The 25,602-nt window shown below is 39.9% G+C and overlaps 1 protein-coding gene and 1 long non-coding RNA gene across 4 annotated transcripts in view; one reads left to right on the plus strand and one right to left on the minus strand.

Annotated features, from left to right (window-relative positions):
• The window catches only part of LOC140118388 (uncharacterized), a 32,786-nt gene extending 19,089 nt beyond the window's left edge, over nt 1-13,697 (minus strand). For both annotated transcript variants that reach the window (XR_011853187.1, XR_011853188.1), the window contains exons 1-2: nt 13,478-13,697; nt 7,130-7,199 (exon numbers count right to left, since the gene is read on the minus strand). This is a non-coding gene — a long non-coding RNA (uncharacterized lncRNA). The remainder of the gene's footprint in view (nt 1-7,129; nt 7,200-13,477) is intronic.
• GUSB (glucuronidase beta) lies at nt 491-25,602 on the plus strand. 2 transcript variants are annotated; one of them, XM_072136238.1, is made up of 13 exons: nt 491-900; nt 1,004-1,192; nt 2,092-2,273; nt 3,243-3,385; nt 5,457-5,644; nt 10,748-10,900; nt 11,820-11,998; nt 14,791-14,937; nt 16,121-16,205; nt 20,353-20,529; nt 21,869-22,004; nt 22,822-22,933; nt 25,444-25,602. In XM_072136238.1, the coding sequence occupies exons 1-13, from the start codon at nt 697-699 to the stop codon at nt 25,517-25,519; spliced, it is 1,971 nt and encodes a 656-aa protein (XP_071992339.1). In that variant the 5' UTR covers nt 491-696; the 3' UTR covers nt 25,520-25,602. The 2 variants fall into 2 exon arrangements, with proteins under 2 accessions (XP_071992339.1, XP_071992340.1); XM_072136239.1 differs by lacking the exon at nt 25,444-25,602 and having other exon boundaries at nt 494-900; nt 22,822-23,319.

Consider the following 25,602-nt stretch of genomic DNA (forward strand, 5'->3'; position numbering starts at 1 on the left):
CTGGTTGTCAGAGACAGCCGAAGACCAAAAATAAAACTAAAAATTAAAAAAAGAAGTTATAGCCACGTACAAAAATGCCCTGGTCATTAAAGCTTTTTCAGCCTTGGCTATCATTGGGTGTCTCAGTGATGGGACCTACAGATCACAAAAACGGGAGGTCTGTCTGCTCCATTCATCTCCGGGAGCAAGGGGTCTGACAGAGGGGCCGTCCAGTTCTTGTGATCTGTGGGGGTCTCATCACTGTGACCCAAGACCCCCACTGATCAGCAGTTTGGGCTCTATCCTGTGGATAGGTTTTAACTTGTTTGGAGGAGGCAGTCTGCCATTAATAGGAAGCAAGAGACATGTGTGTTCCAGGAGGAGAGATAATCTGCATCCTTTTTCTTCATGGAGCACGGTCCTATGCCCGTCTCTGCAAGGAGCAGCAAGTACTCTACTATTTAGCATTGGAAAGAAAGAAGCCCCTTTACAGCTTCCCATAGCTCTGTGATTTGAGTCGTGGTAGGTTGCTTCTCTAATGCAGTAGAATGAAACTTCCTGCAGAACAGGTCTAGTGCCGCAAGACCAGAAGAGCGTCCATCACCGCGCGCCGCCTCATTCCCCCGTCACGTGACGGAGCGGGTCATGTGACTTGCCCCAGTTGTTGCAGGATTCGTACCAGCAGCAGCAGCAGAGAAAACTGCGGAAACCGCAGCAATGCGCGGACAATGGACGTACTGGACGTTACTGCTCCTGGGCACGGGCCTCACTAATGCACTAAGCGGGGGTATGTTATATCCTAAAGAGACCCCCACCCGGGAGCTGAAGGAGCTGAATGGTATCTGGAGTTTCCGGGCTGATAAATCCCCTCAAAGGGATGAGGGCTTCCAGCAGCAGTGGTACAAGCGGCCGCTCCGGGAGGTAGGTGCCCAGCCATGTCAGCACTCTCCACCTAACATCTTTTGACTGAGCCCCCGACATTACTAAAGTGATGATTCCCACTTGTATATGTCTATCTCCATAGAGCGGCCCTGTGTTGGATATGCCAGTACCTGCCAGCTACAATGATATAACACAGGACATTGGATTGAGAGAATTCATTGGCTGGGTTTGGTATGAGAAAGAGGTCTGGTTGCCCAGTCGCTGGGTGGAAGACTTTGCCACTAAAAGAGTTGTCTTGCGGGTTGGCAGTGCCCATTATTTCTCCGTAGTGGTGAGTACAACATACAGAATATTTAATTACAGTCTATGTTCATGAATGACTAAAGTATAATCAGCAAGTAATAAAAAATAGTTTGCTATTAGCAAATAAAAGTATGAAATCGCTGATGTGTATGGTATTCTTGGGAACTATCCAATACGTTGCATCATTGCGGACGGTTTAAGGTCCAAAGTTTTTTACTGAATTTGTTAACTTTTGGGCTTCCTGTCTTCTGACTGATATATTATAAAATAGGAAGCTCCTATGCTCCCTCCAGTGGTGGCTTTAGGTAGTAAGATTGATATGTTTTAACCCCTTAGCTTAATCTGTCATATATTTCCTTCAGACATTCTCATGGACCATGTGTAACGGACCCTCTGCAGCAATGGTTGGGGTGGAGAGAAACTTTGATAGTTGACATTTTATACATTTTAATATCAACTGTGGAATAAGGTGGTCATTTTGAAAGAGGGGCTTCATCATTCTCAGTTACAACCCCAAGTGGTAAGATAACAAAGTGTCAGTAGCCCAAGCAGTAGACATAAGGGTCTTTATAAAAGTTTATGATAGCTAGCATTTGAGCATCATAGTGATCCAAGGAGTCCCTTCTTTCCCTTTCACTGTGATCATATTGTCATGATGTTCCACCCTGAAGCAGGGACTCATGTTATCATATATGAGTCCAGTCCTCCTATCTAATAGATATTTTTTCCCTTATGTTATTAAAAGGAAAATAAATACCATCTCTCATGGAACTGCTATTTTTTTCCATTCCACCTCAACCAACATTTTTTATTAGATTAGTAGACCAAAATAGATATTATTTATCAAATGGTGCCATTATAATTAAAATTTTTACCACAAAAATGTAACCCTCATGAGATGCTACAAGTCCTATGCCTTCTTTGCAGTGGGTGAATGGTGTACAGGTGACACAGCATGAAGGAGGACATCTGCCATTTGAAGTCAACATATCCAGTGTTCTAAAAGGAAGTATGGGCGCTCCCTGTCGCATCACCATTGCTGTGAATAACACGCTCACTGTTAACACTTTACCACCAGGAACCATCCAATTCATGACTGACCCCACACGGTAAGTATGTTGGACTATGCAACAACCAGTTTACTAGTTTGGACTTATTTTCCAGCTTCTTAGTAGCCGGGATGGAATGTGAAATGCCGTCAATAAGAAGTACAATTTGTTACACAGAAAACAAGCCCTGACACTGCTCCGTAAATGGAAAAATAAAAAAGTTATGGATTTTTAAAGACTGCAGTGAAAAATGGAAATGCAACAAATGAAAATGGCTTGGTCCTTAAGGGGTTAATGTTGCCCATAATCTGTACAATGCCATTGAAGAACTTTGGGGGAGAGTTATCAATCTAGCACCAGAATGTTGGCATCATTTGTACTCAAAAACGTCTTTTCTGACTAGTATGACAAAGGAGATGTGGCTTGTGCACCAAAATTTTATGCAGTAAACTAGTTAATAGATAATGCAAAGTAGGACTTAAGCTCTGCCAGATTAATCATCCAGCCTCACACATAGTTAATAAAAAGATTGCCTAGTTGGACTCTGCACTTGCTATTTTTAAAGCAAACCTACCACGTTAAAATAGTAGGTGTAAGCTGCAAATACGGTGCACCAGCTCAGGGTGAGCTGGTGCCAGAGCATTATTTCGTTTGGCGCTTGGTGCGCCTAAGCTGCTGCAGATATAAAGATTCAAAATTGTTTAAACCGCGATAGAGCGGTTTATGACAATAACGGACGTATGCACCAGCTCACCCTGAGCTGGTACTCGGTATTTGCAGCTTACACCTACTATTTTACGTGGTAGGTTTCCTTTAAAGCTCCCATAGATGTGAATATAGAGTAGCTGTGCTTGCATGCACAGCTCTCAATTGGGCATTACTGCCACCAATCTTCTTTGTTTCTCATCTTTTATAAAATATGCTATTACAGATCAGTAGTTCTATTATATATTTCATTTTCATGGCAGGTATGTATTTTGTAAGGTGTAAAATAAATAACACATACTGGTGTATTTGTTTCCAAAACAGATATCCCAAAGGATACTTTGTTCAAGATATACAGTTTGATTTCTTTAATTATGCCGGTATACATCGACCTGTGCTACTTTATACAACGCCCTCAGTGTACATTGATGACATCACCATTATTACAGATATAAGTGAAAACACAGGTAAGTTCAAAGCGTAAAAAGCTCTTGGCGGTGAGCTGGGAATGCTTGTTTCTAACTGAAAATGCAATAAAATGTCAAGTGTTAATGTTTATTTTATACCAGGGTACTTAACTATAAGAATCTTGAAATATTTCTGTATTAATTCCAGGCGGGACATCTACCACCAGGATGAAGGATTTTAAACCAAGCACATTAAATACTGGTGTGTGCCCCCTCTGGCAGGATCCAATCTTCTTTTAAGCTTCTTATGCCCTTGTTTTTGGGGAAAAAAAACTTTACAAATTATGCAAATGGTCCTGAGGGGCTCCAGGCTCAATAATAATTTTTTTTTGTAAAAACAAAGGCATAAGAAGCTAAAATTTGAGGAGATCTTGCTAGAGGGGGCACACACCAGTATGTCAGTGTGCTTGCTTTACAATCCTTGTTTGTGGTCGATGTCCTTCAAATCAATTCCCGGAAATATCGCATTAAATTTGAAAGGAGTATTCAGATTCTGAAAATCACCTATGCATAGGATAGATGATTGATATCAGATCAGTAGGGGCTTTCCCGCTAATCAACTAATGGAAATGGTTGCTGAACTTTTATAAACGTCTTTCCGTTTCACAGACTCTTGATATCACAATTTTGTTTACATGGCTGGAATGCAGCGGAGGCTACTTGCAGATGTGTGCCATGAGCTGCAAGCCAGGTGTGATGAGGGGAGAGGTGAGCACTCCTCACCCCTTCCCTTTCTTTAGGGAGCCATATAGCAACTTTGCTAAGCTAGTCATGAATAGGACCAGCTATATCTTTTGTGGTGCAGCCACACAGCTCAGACACAATGGGGCTCATTTAACAGGGGTCGCAGTGCGCACTTTAGTCAGACTGTGCACCTTTTTCAGGGCTAAAATGGCTTGCACAGGTATTTAATGATAACTGATCCGGACTGAGCGCTGTATTTAACTTTTTAAATTGTGTCATAAGCCCTATGTTTAAAATGCACCACAAAAGATGATGAACTCTGTCGGACCTGAGCAGGGAAGCAACACATGCATGATTTCAGACGCGCAATCTTAGTGAATAGTTGCACGTTGCATTATAGATGGACAATGCACTTTCAGTGAACTCTAGTGACCCTGTGTAAATGTGCCCCAATATGTTTACCGCATATGTCCATACACAATGCACGTCTATGGTGGCCGATAGCTAGCTGTCGCTGAGAGTATAATAGGAGCCTGGAAATTGTATTTTTTCTGCTCTGGGGGTCTCCAGTATTATTATTGTGTACTCTGTAGGTCTCTCCATTAATATCATTGTCTGCTCTTGGTTCTTGAGTACTATTGGCTGCTCTTGGGTCTCCAATGTCATTGTCTGCACTGAATGCAGGATCTGATTTCTAGGTGGTATATATTGCTGTAATGTGGTATTTATAAATTCTGGGGTGGCGTTTTGTGCTGTACTGTGGTTGGTGGTTCTGGTTACTGATGCTCGGAAATAGAAAAGACATTATAAGAAATTTTCACAATTTTTATAATATTATAATGTTTGTGGAGTCAGTTTATTTTATCACGACTCTGTCCTCACAGCCCTGCTATTTGTGGCAAGATCTAGTATCTAACCAGACCACCACTGTAATAATTTATATGAAACTGAGAATTAACTGCATTAACTAGCTCTGTTCGCTTACAAAAAGGTGTCTGGTCATAAGTTTTCTTTATGCAACATGATTAAAGGGGTTGTCCCACGAGCTTGCTGATTGGTGGGGGTCTCAGAGATGAAAACCCCACAGATCACGAGAACAAAGGGTCCGAAGGACCCCTCTTCGCTCGCGGAGATTCATTTAGCAGACAGACGCACATAACCGTTCTGCTCCATTCATCTTTATGGAGCTGACAGAGATTGCCGAGCGCTGAGGTACCTGGGACCCCTCGTTCTTGTGATCTGTGGGGGTCTCTAACTTGGTTTGTGGCACAACCCCTTAGGCAGAGAAGAGCTGAGGGCTTTTGCACTCTGAATGGCGATACACAGAATCCCAATGGTTTTGTGCACGAAATGTAGAGGTTTATTTTATTTATTTCCTCTGTTTTAGGGTTGGTAAACTATGAAGTATCTGTGGTTGGCTCAGAATACTATTCTGTAACTGTTACCTTGCATTCCCAAGATGGCCAAGAGATAGCAACATCTCTGGGGGCTGTGGGACAGCTAAAAGTGGCAAATCCCAGTCTTTGGTGGCCATATTTAATGAATGAAAATCCTGGATATCTCTATTCCTTTGAGGTAAGGTAGTTTACGGCTCCATATTTAATGTAAATTATTGTTGTTTGTTATAAAATGGAAAATTGACAAAAAACAAACTTCAACTGCATAGAAAGTTTGCCATTTGTCAAATAAACCACTAGAGGTTATATCGATAGAGCAGAATAAAAACATGGGCTTATTAAAATGAGAGAGTTGCAAGCATCAGTGATGGATGAGGTGCAAGAGAAGGCCTGCAGCATGCATTCTTTCCAAGTTTGTCCTGTGCACCATAATTAATTGGGAATAAATGAGAATTGCCCACCCGGTAAACCAGTTCCGTAAACCATAACTAAACCTCAGACAACATTTTTATAATTGAATAGTACAGATGGTAATAGTAAATGATGTATACTTCATTAAAAAAATTTGTTCGTGTTCTTTTTTCTTTTTCTTTTCTTCTTTATGTAAGCAGTTTGTGTAAATTAGCTTCCTGTCTCTGTTCCCCCATGACAGCTCAGAGACAACATGACAATGGGGGGTATTTATCAGGGACCAGGAAAAAGTCAATAAAGTAAAAAAATGTATGACTCCGCAGTCTTTTACTAGGCAATAATTTTTTTTTTTTCCAGCAGCAGACATTGTGATAAATCTGGTGCAGCACAAGACTGTTTCACTTTGCATCACTTTTTTAAAAAAAATCTCCTCAATATCAAAATAATATTAAATCTTCATATTGTGCTATCATATTCCGCAGCCCTTTACAGCTCATAGGGGACATATACAAATAAAAAACATTACAAAGCAATAAAATTGTCAGATGATAAACTAGGAATGAGGCCCTTAAACTCTTAGCAGCTTTAAATTTTTCAACATAATGTGGCAGATTTACTTACCCGGTCCTGCCGCGATCCAGCGGCGCGTTCTCAGTGGAGGATTCGGGTCTTCAGGCGATTTACTAAGGTAGTGCGTCCGATGTCCACTAGGTGTCGCTGCTGCGCTGAATTCTGAATTCCGTCTGAGTTTACTGAAGTTCACCGTCCTACCCTGGGTGCATGTAAGTGCGTGTCAAGCGACACAGTTTTTTTTTTTTTTTTTAAATGTGGGGGTTTTTCCAAATCCGTCGGGGCATCTTACGGCCACACCCTCCCACCCCCCGTTTTCCGTCGCGTGCATGCCGGCGGCGATGCGCCACAATCCGATCGCGTGCGCCAAAATCCCGGGGCAATTCAGAGAAAATCGCCACAAATGAGAAATATTCAGGTAAATGACCCCCAATGTGTACAAAAACAGTAAATTAAAGGTTGGTACCCTTAAATACAGTTTAAAAGATAACTATTTGTTGAGAAATAGTTGAGAAAATTTGACCACTAGAAACATAGGGTCCCTATCTTACGCATTCAAAAGCACATCTCTTCACGATTCAATTCTTTGAGCCTGGTAAAACACTTGGCTTTGAATTACTGTATTTGGCATTGGAGTAATTGAGCAGTAGAAAGTGGGCTCAACCAGCCGCGCTATACTTACTGGACTTCTGTTCTTGTGATCAGTGAACATCCTAATGGTCTGACCTGCCACCTAGCAGGTAGCCTTTGTCCTGTGGATAAAGGGTAACTTATTCGTCCTGCTTTAACACATATGGCTACAAAGAAGTTACATTCAAATTGTCTTATAAACAACTTTGTGTAAAACAAAATCTGAGATTATAAAATATATATTTGGGGATATTTATTCTTTCCATATAATTTTTTTTATTTAAAAAAATGTAGCTTTTATTGTTTTTACAAAATTTAAACAAACACTGAAACACGCATATATTGCAGGGAAATAATTTACATCTCATACATGTCCGTAATCCCAGAGTAACAAATAATTTACTCATATTTGTCTAGATACAAATATACACACTATATAACCGCACATATTTAAAGTTGATAGCTGAGCAATAGCCAAAAAGAAAGAGCTAAGCTTTATTCTTACTCCTTTTCTGCCCCATATGAGTTCATTAAACAAAGATTCCAAAGCTTTAAAGAAAGAATCATCCATCCAAATGGGACAGGCTGCCAAAACAAAAAAATTTCGGGTAGAAAATCCATTTTTATCAGGGCAACTCTGTCTGCAAATGATAGGGGCAGTTTATCCCACACATGTATCATACTTCTTGTTGTTCTGATTAAAGGTTTTAATTAAAAGGGCAAACGGTTCAATAAAAAGGGCAAAGAGAAGAGGGGAGAGCGGACAGCCCTGTCTGGTACCTCTATTTAGATGAAAGGGCTCTGACTCTATCCCATTTATAAAGACTCTTACTTTTGGTGAGTCATAATCCATCACATAAAACTAGGCCCTAAACCAAATCTATACATAGCCTCCCACAGGAACCTCCATGCAATCCTGTCAAATTCCTTAAACGCATCTAATGACAGGATCGAGCAGAGGTCCCCCTCACCTTCCTTCAGAGATGCAAATAACCTATTCAGACAATCACTGCCATTTTTTTTCTGGGATGAATCCCCTTTGATCTTCATGTACATTACTAGTAATTACCTTCTGGAGCCTTTGGGCGTGTAGTTTCGCCAAGATTTTAGCATCGGTATTAATCAGGGAAATGGGTCTATACGACCCCATATCAAGCGGGTCCTTCTCGTTTTTAGGGATTAATAATATACTTGCCTCGATCATTTTCTCGAATACCCTCCCCTTCTCATAAGATTCTTCCAGCATATTAAACATCTTGGGCAACAACACTTCTTTATACCTCCTATAGCATCCAAATGGAAACTCATCTGGTCCTGGCGCTGAGTTTTTACTGTAGGCAGCAATAGTTTCCCCCAGTTCAATAAGGGTAATTGGTGTTTCCAGCATCTCTAACTGCTCAGCTGAAAGACATGGAAATTCAATATCCTTCAAATACTCTCTGATTGCAGCACAGCTCTTGTCACTAGAGGACTTATAAAGTGTCTTACAATTGCCCATTATGTCCTCTAATAGCTGTAACAGCTTTGATACCACCCCGTGTATTTTGAATAATTTTAGCCAATAGTTTCCATGGCTTCCCTTTTTCTGTAAAATTGTAACAAAAATTGTGATAATCCAATAATAGAAGACACAGTTCACATTTACTCCACCACTATGCCAGACTGTGATTATACTCCTGGAAGCAGCGTTTTGTTAATATAGCAAAGAGTGTCCCCTCAGAAAAGCTGTAATGATCTGGAAACAAGTCACATTTCACATATACACCTCCACAATGCCACACCAAGATTAAAGGGAACCTGTCACCAGGGACCTCATTTTCACTAAAGACAGATTGTAAAAGCCCATGACATCTGCAATGTAAAAATGCCTCTCTGCCTTTTCTAAGCATTTGCATTACTGTATAATTGTGTGTTATAACTTGCCTTGCAGCCTGACAAAATCCTGCGGTAGTCACAGGGGCTGGACTTTGGTTTGGATGCATTTCAAAAAAACAACAACATGTGACTTGTCTGTGCTGGCTGTCTCCATGTTTGTGCTCCTGTACAGCATGATCCTCCCCCACTGATGTCATCTCACCAGGCTGTGACCTCTGAGAAGGAGCAGGAGGTGGAGCTGTACAGGAGCACAAAGGCGGGGGCCAAGCTCTGAGGAGTGAGTAACATGTTGTTTTTTTAAATGCATCCAAGTCCAGCCTCTGTGACTACCCCAGGTTTTTTTCATGGTGCAAGAGTAAGTTATAACACACAATTATATTGTAATGCAAATGCTTAGAAAATGCAGAAAGGCAGATATGCACTGCAGGTGTGATGAGCTTTTACAATCTGTCTTTAGTGAAAATGAGGTCCCTGGTGACAGGTTCCCTTTTATCTCCTGAAGACAGCATTTTATTACGGTAGTATAGAAAAGATTATCCCCTCAGAAAGGTTATAGTAATATGATAATACAAGTCACAGTTCACATTTACTCCTCCACTATACCAAGCTGTGATTTGTCTCCTGAATTCAGTGTTTTGTTAGTATAGTGAAGATTGTCCTCCACAATACCAGACTGTGATATACTCTGATTACACCGGGGAGCATCTGCCTGGACTACCGCCTCAGCAGGGGACATCACTGTCTTAAAAGAAAGTCCAAAACGCAACTTTTTAAATTCATAGAAGCAGGATTTTGTTGTTAGTATAGCAAAAGGTTTTCTGCTCCCGCCAACTATAGTAATCTAGTAGAACAGTCACAGTTCACGTTAACTCCTCCACTGTGATTAGTCTCCGGCTACACAGGACCTCTTTGCCAGCGGAAGGATATAAGCAGTGCAAGAAAGGAGAGTTTTGTTAATGTAGCAAAAACCCTCCAGCAGTCTATGAATGGCACCATTCACATTTATTCTCACACTGTGTTTACACTCCAGCTACACAGGGACATCTCACGGCTGCCACCTTGTTAGAGGAAAGTATTAGCTGAGAGGACCAAACACCCCTGGCTGTTCCTGACACCTCCAAACAAATAAGAACTTCTTCATAACCAGCTATTGAAGAGAAGTGGAGGTCAGCAGGCTCGTAGAAGGTAGACCACCCGGGTACACCTGGCCTTGCCCCGCCCCAATGGCTCGTTCTCCTGCAATGAACACCCCGCTGACGCTGAGCGGTAATGCCGGGAAAGAGACCAGGAGGCCGCAGGCCTCCTACCGCACAGTGTCTGTGATCCCTCTCCTCTGTGCAGATGGTGGCCGGTCAGGTAATCCACCTCACCAAGCCGGAGGGTCCGTGCAGCATAGGCATCCGAGCCAGGGCTTCAGCGTCTGGCAGTAAGACGGCGGGAGGCGGAGCAATGTAGCTCCTACGTCATTCCGTCATGTGACCCAACGTTCATATTTGGGGATATTTAATAGTGTTCTGGAGTGTTCTGCTCGAGATAACAGTAGTTTAAATATGTGGAGGTGTACTTTGTACCAGCTGGTCTAGTTTACTTCAGAATTTTCTGGTGCACAGAATGATTTTCTAGCACCCGGGTTAGGCCATGCACCCTTTTCCTGAGGTAGCAGCCCGGGAAACTAAGGACAACTCTGGAAAACAGCTTGGTTCTTAATAAATGTGGCGAACGGCAATTGACGTGAAAATTACACCAGAATGCTGATGTAGACAGAATTATAAATCTCCCCCATTGTGTGTTTCAGGTAAAAATTAAAGCCAACACAGATGGTGATATACTTGAGGATTTGTACTTTCTACCTGTTGGAATAAGAAAAGTTCATGTATCAAAGCAGCAGTTCCTAATTAATGGGAAACCATTCTACTTCCATGGAGTCAACAAACATGAAGACTATGATGTAAGTGGCACCAGGTTTTTAATTCCATACAAGTACCCTCAGATGACAGACTATTTAGATATCATCATCCAAATTGCTATTTACTGCAAGACATTAGTATTGCAGTATATAGTATGAGCAATCAGACCCCTTAGGGATGAGGTACCCTAGAGGGGCTGAAATAATAGTAAAACAAATATTGAAAAAAATTTAAAAGTTTAAAACGCCCCCTTTCCCTATAACACATATAAAAATAAATAAACCGTAACTCCCAAAATGCTTGTTCTATCAAAAAAGAACATCCATTTTTACATCCATGACTATTTGAATAAAAGATTATCAAACAGTCCTATAGGTCGCAAATTGATAAAAACTAAAATGCCAGCACGTACCGCAAAAACACCTTACATACAACAAAGTATGTGAAAGTTATTTGCCTCAGAATTTCAGAAATGGCAAATATTTTTTTTGTACAAAATATTTTTAATTTTTTAAAATCTATTAAAACCTATAAAAGTTTGGTATCCCTATCATCGTATCTACCCAAAGAAAAAAAGGAAACATGTCATTTGGAGTGCCGAATAAAAGCCGTAAAAACAGAGCCCACAAGAATACACTGCAAATGTGTTTGCTTTTTTTTTCTGGTATATTAAATGGTGCCACTAAATAGTACAATTTGTCCCGATGATGACAAGCCCTCACACATCTCTGTAAAGGTAAAAATAAAAATTTTATCACTTCTGGAATTAAGGAAGTAAAAAACAAATGCAAAAAAAGAAAAAGGGCTGAGTTCTGTAAGGCTTATTTGAAACAATATTGCAACATGGATTTCATATTTGCTAATGTTATGTTGGTTGGAGCAGCAAATTCATTATACCTGAAATCCTGAGGTCCAAATTGCTTACTTATGCCTTGTAATATTTGCCTTGTCATTCAACAGATAAGAGGAAAAGGGCTGGACTGGTCCATGATTGTGAAGGATTTTAACCTGTTAAAGTGGCTGGGTGCAAACTCATTTCGCACTAGCCATTATCCTTATGCTGAAGAGATCATGGACCTGTGTGATAAATATGGTATTGTGGTCATCGATGAATGCCCGGGAGTAGGAATAAAAGACCCGTAAGAAAACAATTTTTGTATTTATTTATCTACTGTTTTTCTGCAGGACGGTCTATAGACTTCTTCCACTTTGTACCTGTAGCAAAGATCTTTTCAGTAGCCGTATGCAGCATTATGTAATTTTGGACTATCGGACGTATTATAATAATAATAATATAATCTTTATATAGTGGCATCATATTCTGTAGCACTTTACAAATCATAGGGGACATATACATGTAAAACACTACATTACAGAGTACAAACAGTCATATGGACCAATAGGAGTGAGGGCCCTGCTCACAAAAGCTTACAGTCTATGAATATGAAAGGGTCATACAAGAGGTATTAGAGCTTTTATAATTCTCCAGCCATTATTTATAAGGGAACAGAATAAAATAATTTAATAAATAAAAATTATGCTCGAATCAGCTATTAGCCACCATCTTATATACAAAGGTAAATGTGATTGCAGAGAATCCTGGAGCTTGGTATCTATCTGGTGTTTGCCAGATAACAGACAGGAAGAGGGCACAGGATGGGTTAGTAAAGAGAGCTGACCTTTTCATGTGGTTAGCGAGTGTGATAGGCCTGCCTAAAGAGGTTTTAAGAGCATGTTTGAAACTTTGGAGGTTCGGTATTAGTCAGATAGTCTGAGGAAGCTCATTCCAGAGAATTGGTGCAGCTCCGGAGAAGTTGTGGAGAAGTGCATGAGAGGTGGAGATTAATCTAACATTACTGGAAGATCGAAGAGCACGGATTGGGCAATAGACTGAAATGAGTTAGGGAGGTGCATTAGAGCTTTGGGGATGAGGGTTGAGACGGGCAGCCAGTGCAGTGATTGGCACAGACTGGAGGCTTCCGTGTAGTGTTTGGTCTAAAAGACCAAAATTATAGAGGTTTCAATTGTGAGAAATTGGCAGATTCTGGAGATGTTTCTGAGATGCATGCAGCAAGACCTAGCAAGAGATTGAATCCGCAGTGCAAAGGAGAGGTCAGAGTCCTGCACAACCCAAGACAGAGGGCCTGCTGCCTCGGTGCTTTAGTGATCCCACTGACCGTCATGGTTGGGTCGGTTAGTAGACGGTGGAAAAACAAGAAGTTCAGTCTTAGGATTTCATTTCAAGAAAAGAGAGGACATGATGTTAGAGACAGCAGAAAGACATTCACTAGTGTTCTGGAGTAAGGCAGGGGTGATGTTACGTGCAGAAGTATATAGCTGGGTATCATTAGCATAAAGATGATACTGGGAAACAATCTGCTCATGGTTTGTCCAATGGGGACAGTGTAGAGGGAGAAGAGAAGGGGACAGCGAGTGGAAGTTAAGAAGAGAATGATCCAGAAAAGGAGAAACTGAAAGTGCGGAAAGAGAGAGAGGGAGAAAATCAAGAGAGTACAGTGTTCTTCAGGCAAATAGAGCAAAGCATCATGAGGAGAAGTTGGTGGTCCCAGTATAAAATGCTGGCGAGAGATCCAGAAGAATGTGGAGAAAATAGTCACCTTTGTATTTAGCTGTGAAGAGATCATTGGAGATTTTAGAGCAGTTTCAGTGGAGTGCATAGTACAAAAACCAGATTGTAGGTCATGGAGGATGTTAGCTGAGAGAACAGGTTGGTGGAGAATAGACCAGTTGTTCCAGGAGTGGTATTGGAATTTGCCAACAAGTGGGTGGAAGCGTAGAATAAATATTCTATAAACTATTATAGGATTAGTGATCCTTTTTTGGTCACCGACTTTTGTATCTGTGATCTACAGAACCAGTACAGTTAAATAAATAGACAAGAACTGGATCTTTATAAGGGCTCATTCACACTGCCGTCTGCGGGGCCATACATGCGGCCGCAAATTTGCAGCCGTCTGTACGTCCCCATAGACGGCAATAGCGGCACGGCGGGATCCGGTGCTACACATGTGCGGCACCGATCAGGGCCGCACACCGCAAAAAGATAGAACAAGCTCTATCTTTCGGCGGATGTGTGGCCGTGCGCCGCTATTTCCTATGGAGGGAGGAGGGGTCACCTCCTCCTCACCTCCAGCATACCGGGCATACCGCGTGTGAATGTACCCTAAGGCTGTAAATAAAAAACATTAAATCATTAAACAGCAAACCCTGAATCACTAAGTGATGCTGGTTTATCTACTACAATTGACTATAAGTGAGTGACGCTGTTTTATCTATTTTGAAGCTAGATTTCCTTGAAGGGTTAAAGTAAAAGCGTTTAATGTGAAAAATGACAACAGATTGTTTTTTTTTTTAGTTACTTTTTAAATTATACTTTTTAAAATAAGAACCCTTCACATAACAGTGGCTACCTTATGGTTGAATACAATGAAATTGTGTACAAGTGGTCCCCTACTTAAGAGGATCCGACTTACAGACGACCCCTAGTTACAAACGGACCTCTGATAATTGGTAATTTACTGTACTTTAGTCCAAGGCTATAATAAACAGCTCTAACAGTGATCAAAGGTGTCTGCAATAAAGATTTATTGTTAATCCTGGTGCTTATGACAGTCCAACGTTTTTTGAAATCCAATTGTCACAGAGACCAAAAAAATTTTGACTGGGGTTACAGTTACGAAGTATACAGTTCCGACTTACATACAAATTCAACTTAAGAACAAACCTACAGAACCTATTCTGTACGTGCTATAGGTACTTTGTGTACTATCTATTCTACGATGCATGTAAAAGCATACAGGTGAAACAGAACTGTGAGAACATTCAATTGTAAGATTTAATTTAATGTCTTTACTGTCAGTTTTAAAAATGATCTTTGCCTCATTTATCTTTTGTGTGTGTTCTCTGTTAGAAGGAATTTTGGAAACAAGTCTCTGCAACACCATTTAGTTGTCATGGAAGAATTGGTGCGAAGAGATAAAAACCGGCCTTCAGTGGTGATGTGGTCAGTTGCCAATGAACCAGCCTCAGAGCTTCCTGAGGCAGGATATTATTTTAAGTAAGTGGATAACCTCTTACTGCCACAGGGTTAAATAAAACCTTTTAGTACGTATACAGTTAGAGATGAAGCTAACATTCTACAGAGTGGCAGTCCTGTGTCTGCAAAACAAATTCAGCAATAATCTACTATGAAAAAGTATGTAACAAAACCTTTAATACCAAATACATAAATATAAGTATTTTTTCGGTAATTTTTTTTTAAGAAAAAGTCAATTTTGTCCAACAATCCAAAAATAAAAAGAAAGATCTTATAGCAAGTGATTTTATGTTGTGTAGGCTACATTCAGATGGCGTTTTAACCCTCAGTTGTAAGGATATGTATCCCACTGTATGAAGTCCTGAAAGCAGGAGAAGGATTCTCAGGATCACTTGGGAAACACCCACAGCACATACTTAGTGGAGACCGGTTCTAGTCGTATCTATCTATCATTGCCTTTGCTGAGCACCTACTGCCTTTTCCAGCAGGAAGAAAAAGAGCAGTCTGCTACACTATTTAATCCTGTGTTTACTGCCATATGTAACAAATACTGACCAGATGGAGTCAAAAAAGATGGCCCTGTCTGCCAGTATAAGTCTAGGGACACACTCAGTGTATACACAGAAAGCTTTCCTAGCATTCAGGCTAAACATGTCCAAAAACGCAATGTGAACGTAGCTTTATTCTGCAAATACTACATCCCTTTATACTTACCATTTAGTTTTTAGTTAGAGCCATGTAAGTAAAAATCTATCACTACAGGCGGTCCCCTACGGGCGACACCCGACTCACAGACAACCCATAGTTGCAGACAGACCCCTCTGACCTCTGGTGAAGCTTTCTGGATGCTTTACTTTAGTCCCAGACTGCAATGATCAGCTGTAAGGTGTCTGTAATGAAGCTTTATTGATAATCCTTGGTCCCATTACAGCAAAAAATGTTTAAACTCCAATTGTCACTGGGGCAAAAAATTTTTTTGTCTGCAACTACCATTATAAAATATATAGTTTCGACTTGCATACAAATTCAACTTAAAAACAAACCTCGGGCCCTATCTTGTAAGTAACCCGGGGACTGCCTGTATATTATAAAATGCATTATTAATCTACTCGTGAGCTTAAAGGGATCTACTAGGAGCAATCGCTTCATTTTTCTGAATACGTCTAATTTTTTGATTATTTTTTTTTTTTATCCACTTTCACAGGACTGTCATTGCTCATACTAGACAACTTGACAGCACTAGACCAGTTACTTATGCTAGCAGTGCAAATTTTGAAAGAGACCAAGGTGTAAGTTGGATTTTTAATTTTTATTTTTACTACATGACTCTGTATATACGTACTGCAAGAATGATTCTGTTTATATTCTTTATCTTTAAAATTCCTAATCTTAGTAATCTAAAAGTTCTTGCATCTTTTCAGTGACCTTTTACCATGGCATTTATATCCTACAGGGGAAATGACTGCACACTCCCAGATTTTATGCAAAGTATATTTACATTATGTGGCATCATGTCCCATATTATCAAAGATAATATATTTTTGATATTGATATCCACGTCATGCCCAGCCTTTTCTAGACCTTAAAGACAACCTGTCACCACATTTTTCACAATGCAGCTAGTGAAAGAACCCTTTTAACTTTAAGCTAAAAATTAGGTTATATTTTTGTTTATACCACCATTGGCTACTTGAGGGAGTATTGGCAACTACATTCTCTATGTACTTTATAAATTCAAGACTTAACCCCCTTCCCAACACGCGCTGAGCCCTCTTCATCGGTGAAAATGTATCAATGCATAAAAGGCACTGTTGTATATGTCCCGCAAAAAACAAGCTCTAAACCAGCTCTATAGACCAAAAATTATTTTATGTTTATGCCATAAATGGCAATGCAAAAATTTTAGATGTTTTCCCCACAGTAGGTTTTATTCTAAAAAAAATGTAAAACATAAGCAAAAATATTGAATTTTGATTTTGTTGTAATCATACTGACTCCCAACAAAATAAGGGTAAATTTTCAGCAATAGGGCAAAATGATATCCACCAAAAATACATATCACCCCCCCAAAAAAGCACTCACATGGCAACTATAATGGAAGAACAAATATTTTATAGCTCACAAAAGTGCATCATGAACCAACTAAAAACCACAAAATTCTATAGTGCAAAAATGGCATCTGCGTCTTGCTGTGAACCCATACAACAAGCAATGTCCACATGTGGGGTCCATACTTGGGAGAAATTGCAGAACAAATTTAAGATGGGTTTTCTCTTATGTTTTATAAACTTGTACATTTTAGGGCTGAATGAATGTATTACCAACAAAATCAGACCATTCTTAATTTTAACTCCATTTTGTTTTAATCACTATTGTGATGATATTAGTACTCTACAGTTTGTTTGTTTGTTTTTTATTTTTCTTTTGTGTTGTTTCATTCTGTCCTGAGTCATTAGGCTCCATTTGTTTTACAATCTGCCAGGAAGAGGAGCCTGGCAGTTTGTCTCTAACACCCCAAGGAGTCTCTGTTTGATCAGAGGAGCATGGTCTTCCTGAGTGGTAGAATTGTCACCTTAGGCCAGAGTGGTTCAGGAATGGGGGGGAAGGTGAAAGAACCAGCAGACTTTGGTTTTCCCTCCAAAACTTAGACAATGGGAATATCATAGCTGTCCATAACTGGTGCATAATTCATAATTATGGGTCCCCAGTTACACAGGACAGTTATGGGGTCTAGACACACGCTTGTACCGAGTTTCAAAGGTCAAGGTCATCACACTAGAAGACTGGATGGATGTCTATGCCCTGTCCTCGGGCCAAAGAATTTCTTCCTATTTCACTAGCAAGAGTTTTTTGTTTGTAAGTATCGTATGTGTATTGTTTTTAATCTTTTTCATTTTATCTGACAATTTTATTCTTCGAGTGTACTGCATTTTTTATTTAAATTAAAGTGTTCCTTTAATAAGTCTCTGCTTGTAGCCTTAAAGAATCTGAGTTTCTGAAGTCAATTACATTACCAGAGGTCATTGTTCACATAGTCTGTGTAGTAAGCGATTGCATGTTCTGTGTGAATTTATCATTGTAAAATTGTATAAGTAGTGAGTGCATGTGCTGAGTTATCATCAGGGTACATTGTCTGTGCGGTTGAGGTGCCTACGGCCTTTGCATAAGTAACTCGTGGACTGGGTGCCGAGATTGCGTGGAGTAAATTTAGTGCCAGGAAGCCATTTTGTGGAAGTGGGCGGAGCTTAAGGGCTAAATTCTGGTACTCCATAGAGTAGGTATCCCCTTGTGTGAACTTCGGTGAGTCGGGTTCGTGACAACTCAAAGGGTTAACAATCTTCATAGCTGTTTCCGATAGTTTGATGGGGTTAAGATTAGAAAATTGGTGATATATAGGGGCGTTGTAATATATATTTCATATATAATGATTCTCCAAAAAAGTAACTTCTGAAATCTCCTTGAAAATATAGAAACCCAATGTTCAGCCCGTTTATTTAAATCTGACCAGTGTCTCTTCTTGTCGTAATAACTTTTTAACAATTTAACTTGTCGAACTGATTTTGAGATTGTTTTCTCGTGACACATTGTAGTTTATACTAGTAGTATAATTTTGCTGATGTTTTATTCTTGATAAAAAGTCATACTTTTGCCATTTCCATAATTTTTTTTAACGTTTGCTTATTTTTACGAATTTTAGAAGGTATATAGTTTTAGTAGCAAGTTCTCAAATTTCGTGCACTGCTACATCCTCCACACACGGCGTGCACTAATACCACCTCCACACACAGCATGCACCATTACACTTCAACTATCACAATGCACTTTTAGGTGCAGTTGGGGGGAAGGGAAAACGGACAAAGTGGGGCATAGCGCTAGGAAAAATGGGTGGTGCTGGGAATAACGCAAGAAAAACTGACGATGGGGGGGGGGCTGTGTAATAGTGATTGTGCAACAGAATGGTGGCATTCAAGAGTGGGGGGATCTGTCCTGACTTGCATATGTCATGACACGGTGATTATGGCGCTAAGTCACTCCGCTCAGCATCTGATATATCGGACGCATAGCGCAAATGGGTTAAAACTATCCATTGGAAAACAAGATAATTTCGAATTTTGAAAATGGCGAATGTGAAGTACAACATGTGATGATAACAGTCTCAAAATTACTTTAAAAAGTTATAAGTTATAACCATATAAGACAACACATGTGAGATTACAAAAACTGGGGCAGATAAGGGCCTAATTTGCTGATCAGTGGGGGTCTCTGTGCTGAAACCCACACAGATCACAAAAACGTTCGGGTGAGATGGGGTCCCATATGCCTCCGTCAGAACCTTGTCGCTCCATCAGATTAATGGCCGTTCTGCTCCATTATTCTCTATGGAGTTGACGGAATTGCCGAGCTGAAGTCTGCTCCCTCGTTTTCGTGATCTCAGCACTGAGACCCCCACTGATCAGCATGTTAGGGCCTACCCTGTGGAGGAGGTGAGTACAACATAGCTCCAGAATTGCCAATTGGACTATCCCTATAAAGCTTCTGCACACACCCAGCAATTAAGTTCTTTGTATTCATCTTCTGTAAGACAACTTTACTACAAGTTTCTACAGCTGCTACAGTCCCCAGAGAGCATACCAGATTCAAGGGAAAATAAAATATAAGCTCTGATTGGTTGCCATGAGCATATAGAACAGGTTTGCTCTCATATACATAAGATTTATCAAAAATGTCTGTCAGGCTCACTATTAATTACAGTGCAGTAGATGTAGCCAACTAATGTAATGAGCAAGAGACGATATTGGGGATAAATAAAATTTTATTGTAACGACAGCGGTAGCAGCCATAAGCAGCTGCTATGGCTCCTGCAGTGTCAGGGGGCCTCATCATCTGACCAGACAAACTAAAGAATGGAGGATGTGCACCATTATATACATATTATGCTGCACATTGTACAATTTATATATAACATATAGGTGATGTGTATATGCTCTATATGGTGTTTTATATATGTGATGTGTATATACCTCCAGTGCTGAGGAGCAAAAGGGCAGTACAATAAGACTGATAGAAACAGCAGCCACTAGTGGTCAATAATAGAAGTACACCAGGATTCTGACACTGTGTATGTATGTATATAATGTATATACATAGAGATATATAGATATATATATATATGTGCTGTACGTCTGTATATGGCACTGCATGTATGTGATTGAAGCTGCATGTGTGAGTTAAAAAATATACATATTTGTAAAGTGGGAAGGGGGGCCCCCATTCAGAAGCCTGCTATGGTACCCTGCCTCTCCTAGTTACACCTCTGTTAACCAGAATCTTAGATGACCGAGTAATGACGCAAAATATCAAATATTATGTTTGCTGTATAAACCTGCTGTTCATAGGCCAAAATTATGATCCTGTTCTTTACTTCTATATGTCTAGGCCCCATACGTAGATGTGATCTGTGTCAATAGCTACTTCTCCTGGTATCATGATGCCGGTCATCTGGAAGTTATTCAGCTCCAGTTATATAACCAGTTTGACAACTGGTACAACAAATACGAGAAACCTATCATACAGAGTGAATATGGAGCAGATACTATACCAGGTTTCCATAATGTAAGTAGTTTTGTGATTTCTTATGGTAGATGTGGCAGATCCCCAGAATATGTGGGTGCATCCGCCCTTAAAGGGTAACCGTCATTCTGAGCACAAAAAACATAGTTCTGCTCCAGGTGACACTGGGAATCATTCCTCAAAGTATTTTGCCATTTTGGTCCTCATTTAGTACCTCTTTCGGCCCCTCAGCAACCATTGTTTCCAGATCTGAATAAAATCTACAATCGGCAAAATGAAGGGGTTGTACCTGCCACCTGTGACATCATTACAAGCACGTGCTGCTGACTAATAAGACCATAGCATGTGCATCTTGGACACACCCACACACACACACACACAAGTGTGGAGCTTGTAGCTAAGAGGCTGAATAATATACATAAGTAAAAAAAAGTGAAGGTTTATTCCATGACAAGAAAAGTTTAAGTATTATAACTTTTGCAACTAAAGAAGTGTGAACACTGATACAAATATCCCACAAAGGGGGTAAGGACACAATGTACTTCCACTAGATTGAATGAAATACCACAAAAAAAGGGAAAAACCTAAAATATAGAAAGCATAAAATAACACTTCACTCAATTAAAACAAATCCATTATAAAGACAAGATACACAGAAAAGGTCCACTAGTGGTCAAATAACTAAATATACAGTATAAATAGAACACAGTAGGTCTGTATAGAAAATGTAGTCCTCAAAACAAGTCAAAGTATTAGCTTACAAACAAGTATTGTACATTACCCAGAGGAATAACAAAGGACACACACAAGTATATACAAACCAAGGTATGTTTAGTCTTTTTTTAAAATAAAAAATAAATTCCATACTGTGAATGACAATTCAGTATAAAACATAAGAATCACAGATTGCTATCCATAAAAATTTTGAACATTTTATACAGTTTCTAAAATGGTATTAATGGAAACATTACCTTCCTGCAAAGACATTGTGGGCTTTAGTGGGGGTGGGGTCTCCTACAGTGATGGGAAACCTACAGAAAACAAACAGGGTTTTTTGGACCCCTGCCGCTCCGCATCTCCGTCAGCATCATAGATGAACGGTGCAGTCTGATCATGCTCGACCGGCTGCTCTGGTCATCTTGGGGAGCAACGAGTGGCTCTAACTGGGGTACATTGGACCCATGTTCTCATGATCTGTGGGGTCGCTTCACTGAGACCTAACTTGTTTTGTTGGAAAACCCCTTTAACGCTATCTGAAGCTTTGTATGGTCAAAACTGCTGACAGATTCCCTTCAAAGGGTCAATATGAAAAGTTGTAATATGAATGGATTCCGTCCTTTCCAGAGTATAATACATGACCTAAATGACCTTTGGATTTCAGGACCCCCCATTAATGTTCACAGAGGAATATCAAGCAATGGTATTAAAACACTACCACTCTGTATTGGATGAAAAGCGAAAGAAATGTGTTATTGGGGAACTCATTTGGAACTTTGCGGACTTCATGACAACACAAAGTAGGTCTATCCGTCTTTACCTCCTATGGATTGAATTGCAAACCATTGCCCCAGTAATGGAGCATCATGGATAAAGATGTTAAATTATTTTAACATATTACATTGTAACATTTAAAATATTACAAAAAGTTGGTTTACTTTGCACAAGTATTTAAAAAATTTACATATGGTATTGCTGCAGTTGAAACAACTTGTATTATATAATTAACCCATTATTAATTACCGTATAAACTGAGCTTTTCTGCACAAAAAATGTGCTGAAAAACCCTAACTCGGATTATACTCAAGAAAAAAAAAAGTGTACTCCCCTTCCAACGTCCCCCCGGCAGGTCCTCTTCCATACATCGCGGCCCCGGCATCGGCTCTGTGTCCCGGTCCGTCTAAGGCATTGTGATGATGCCTGCGATGTATGGCATGGGACACGGAACTGATGCCGGAGTCGTGATGGATAGAAGAGCACCTGCTGGGGGGACGTCGTCACTAATTTTTTTTTTCCCCTTACAGGCATTATATTGGGTGCAGGGGCTGGCGGGCTATATATGTTATCTATGACCAGAAGCCAAAGAACTCTATGGAGGCTGCGATATGACTGCAAATCACCAGCCCCCATACACTCCTATCCTTGGGTTGTAAAATCTGTCCTACTGTAAAAAAGTTCACATAAAAAGTTATGGCTATTGGATGGCTGAGAGTGAAAAAGAAAAAATCAAAAGCTAAAAATGCCAGTGTTCTCTGGTGAGGGGATTATTGTTTTACACTGACAAACTATTAATGAGCTGCAAATTTTGTAAATATTCATATTCTTTTCCCAATGCAGCCGTTACTCGCGTTGTGGGAAACAAGAAAGGAATCTTCACCCGCCAGAGACAACCCAAATCATCGGCTTTTATCCTGAGAGACAGATACTGGAAGCTGGCCAATAGCACAGGGTATTTGCTTCATCCTACTGTATAAGCTTTATTTTATACTTGCACAGACACTGCTGTGTCACAACACCATTCAAATGCTCCAACAAGGACAGAAACGCCTTGAAATACCTCAACGCTCTGACCTAAATGTTGTTACAAGTGCCTTGAATGTACATGATGCCATATTGTTGCCATATTGCAGAGCTAAGGGAATAGTAACCATGTGATATACCAGGGTCAACATTCCCCACTTTCTTACCTCTCTTTATAGGTTAGGGAAGTATTTCGATGCAAATTGTTCTTTGCAAGTCAAACTTTCTTTGAATTTGTAGAATTTGAATGTTTTTGATTATGTAGAAATGGGAACCTAATCATTGATGTAATTAAAAAACAAATGTTAAAATGTATTCTTGCGTGATTCATAAACTTATCTCAATCTTGCATCTATTAATCTAACACTGAAAAGATAATTCCTACATTTTAGCTGTGTTGTGTATGGGATTTATCAAAATACATATGGCCTTATGATCTGCGACAAGTCAAATCCCATACACAATCAGCGGTAAAAATAGTCCTTACATAATTTGGAGAAAATTGGACGGCTGCAGCACTAACAGAATAGATGCTAACAAAAGCCATTGAAATTAATGAACATTTTAACAGCTCCTTTAGGCTTCCATTATTTTCATTTCCATAAAGTGGTTTTTCCAGTTAGGCCTTTTCTGCAGGATAGGGCCTAACTTGCTTTTTGGTGGGGGTATCAGTGATGAGGTCAAGGTACCTCAGTCAGACCCCTCGTCGTTCCCGGAGATGAATGAAGCAGATGGCCACCCATGTCCTTTCTGCTCCATTCATCTCTATGGAGCTGACAGAGATTGCTGAGCACTCTGGATAGGGCCCAACTTGATTGTTGGAAAAACCCCTTTAGGGAAGATAATGATGAAGTTCCCAACCCAGGGAACTGATACTTAAACTTGGAAAATGTTTCCTTTAATTATTATCTCTTTCAGTTTTGTTGTCTTGTATCTGGTGTTTTCTTTTTCTTGCTTCTAAAATTCTTTTTCAATTTTTTTTTTTGCCTATGATTATGGGACTGCCATCTTGCATTCATCATATATGTTCGTTCATGGAAGCAATAGTCTTGAGCCGACTCATTGATGATTGTAGTAGAATTTTCTAGGTGTCAGCAGTGAAGGCAGCGCTTTCTCTGTTTTCTACAGAAGTGTTCTCTAAAGGAGTGACTGCTGCATATAAACCCTACTTAATAAACAGGAGCCAGACTAGTATTAAGCCTAGTGGCCAGATTAAAAGTTGCAGCATATAGTAGATTTTTTGTTTACTAATTATTCTTTAAGAAAAAAAAAGTTTAATACAAAAACTTCTTTCAAAACAAGTGTTTTTCTGGTGAAACCTTCCCTTCCCCCATGACAATGCTTGGTCAAAGTTTCCACTTGTGACTTTTTGTTCTCGTGGTTTCAACCTACTGGCAATTTCCCCAAGTCCACATACTTTCCAAATAGCTGATAAGCTACGAAAGACTGATCTGTCTAAATCTGTCTTTTGCAGAAACACAGCTAGGGTTGTTTAAATAGATTTAGCTTTATTTGGCAGGACAGTATACGCCACACCCTGTTCAGACCATTTGAAGGAATGCATGTTTGTAGACTTACATGGATACTATACTATACTATATCCTTTGTCAATCAGTTCACATCTTACATTTTAATTTTTTACAAAGATCAGTTGTGGAGAGTGCATAGGGATGAGGTGTAATGGAAGGAGTTGGGCCTATTCTCTGTGTTCTACCATTTTTTATTTTTGCCCACAATAACTGATGACATCACTTGATGGGAACTGACGGTAATAGCAATAAATCTGTTGCCCACAATCTAATCTGGGCTGACAAACTTGCTCCATACACTTGAAGGATTTACTAGAGCAAATCTAGATTTACAGAACTGAAGAGTTGTGCGCAATAGGCTTTATCCTGCAATGCCAACTGTTTGCATATTAAAGCTTTTCCTCAGGCTACTGCTGTCTTTTTTTTTTTTTTTTGGGTGTGGGGCACATTACCCTTTCTCAGCTTTTTAGGATCATGGTCCTAGCTCCTATAAACTGGACATGACACCCACTTTGAAATAAACTGGGGGAGCATATTACAGTTCCGGCTGTTATATAGCTCAAGATAGTGAGGCTAATACAGAGGCCTTCTATGGCTATAGCTTGTAAAATGCCCCCCTAGCAGGATGTATGAGCTGCATCAATGGAAGGGAAATGGTTAGTGTCACTTCTTAGATAAAAAGTTGTGTTCTCACAAGCAAGTAATAACAGGCAATTTATGTACTTTAAATCTTTTGTATTTTACCCTCTACAGCCTTGTCTCAGGGAAGTGGGCAGACACTTGCATTTTCTAAGCTAATCTGAGTACACCCTGTGAGAACCCATCCTGAATTGGATGTTTTGTGGAAATGTTTTACCATCCCTCGCCTTACACGTGGTTTGACTGCATTTTTCTTTCTCAATTATAACAGCTCATCGGATTCTATGTGGTGGAATTATGCTTCTCAGGATCTGTACTGTAGCAAGAGAGACCAATGCATTGTATGACCTAGACCTTGGCAATTGCTAAGAATTTGGTGGATTGAAGGAAAAAACTAAAATAAAGGTTACAGTGTAGAGTCCAAATGGCT

Source organism: Engystomops pustulosus, chromosome 2 (assembly GCF_040894005.1).
Source record: "Engystomops pustulosus chromosome 2, aEngPut4.maternal, whole genome shotgun sequence".
NCBI lineage: Eukaryota > Metazoa > Chordata > Amphibia > Anura > Leptodactylidae > Engystomops > Engystomops pustulosus.

Coding starts and splice junctions, on each gene's coding strand:
- GUSB (XM_072136238.1), top strand. CDS start 697: ATGCGCGGACAATGGACGTACTGGACGTTACTGCTCCTGGGCACGGGC. Junction 3,386..5,456: donor AGATATAAGTGAAAACACAG/GTAAGTTCAAAG, acceptor CCTCTGTTTTAG/GGTTGGTAAACTATGAAGTA. Junction 16,206..20,352: donor ATTTTGAAAGAGACCAAGGT/GTAAGTTGGATT, acceptor CTATATGTCTAG/GCCCCATACGTAGATGTGAT.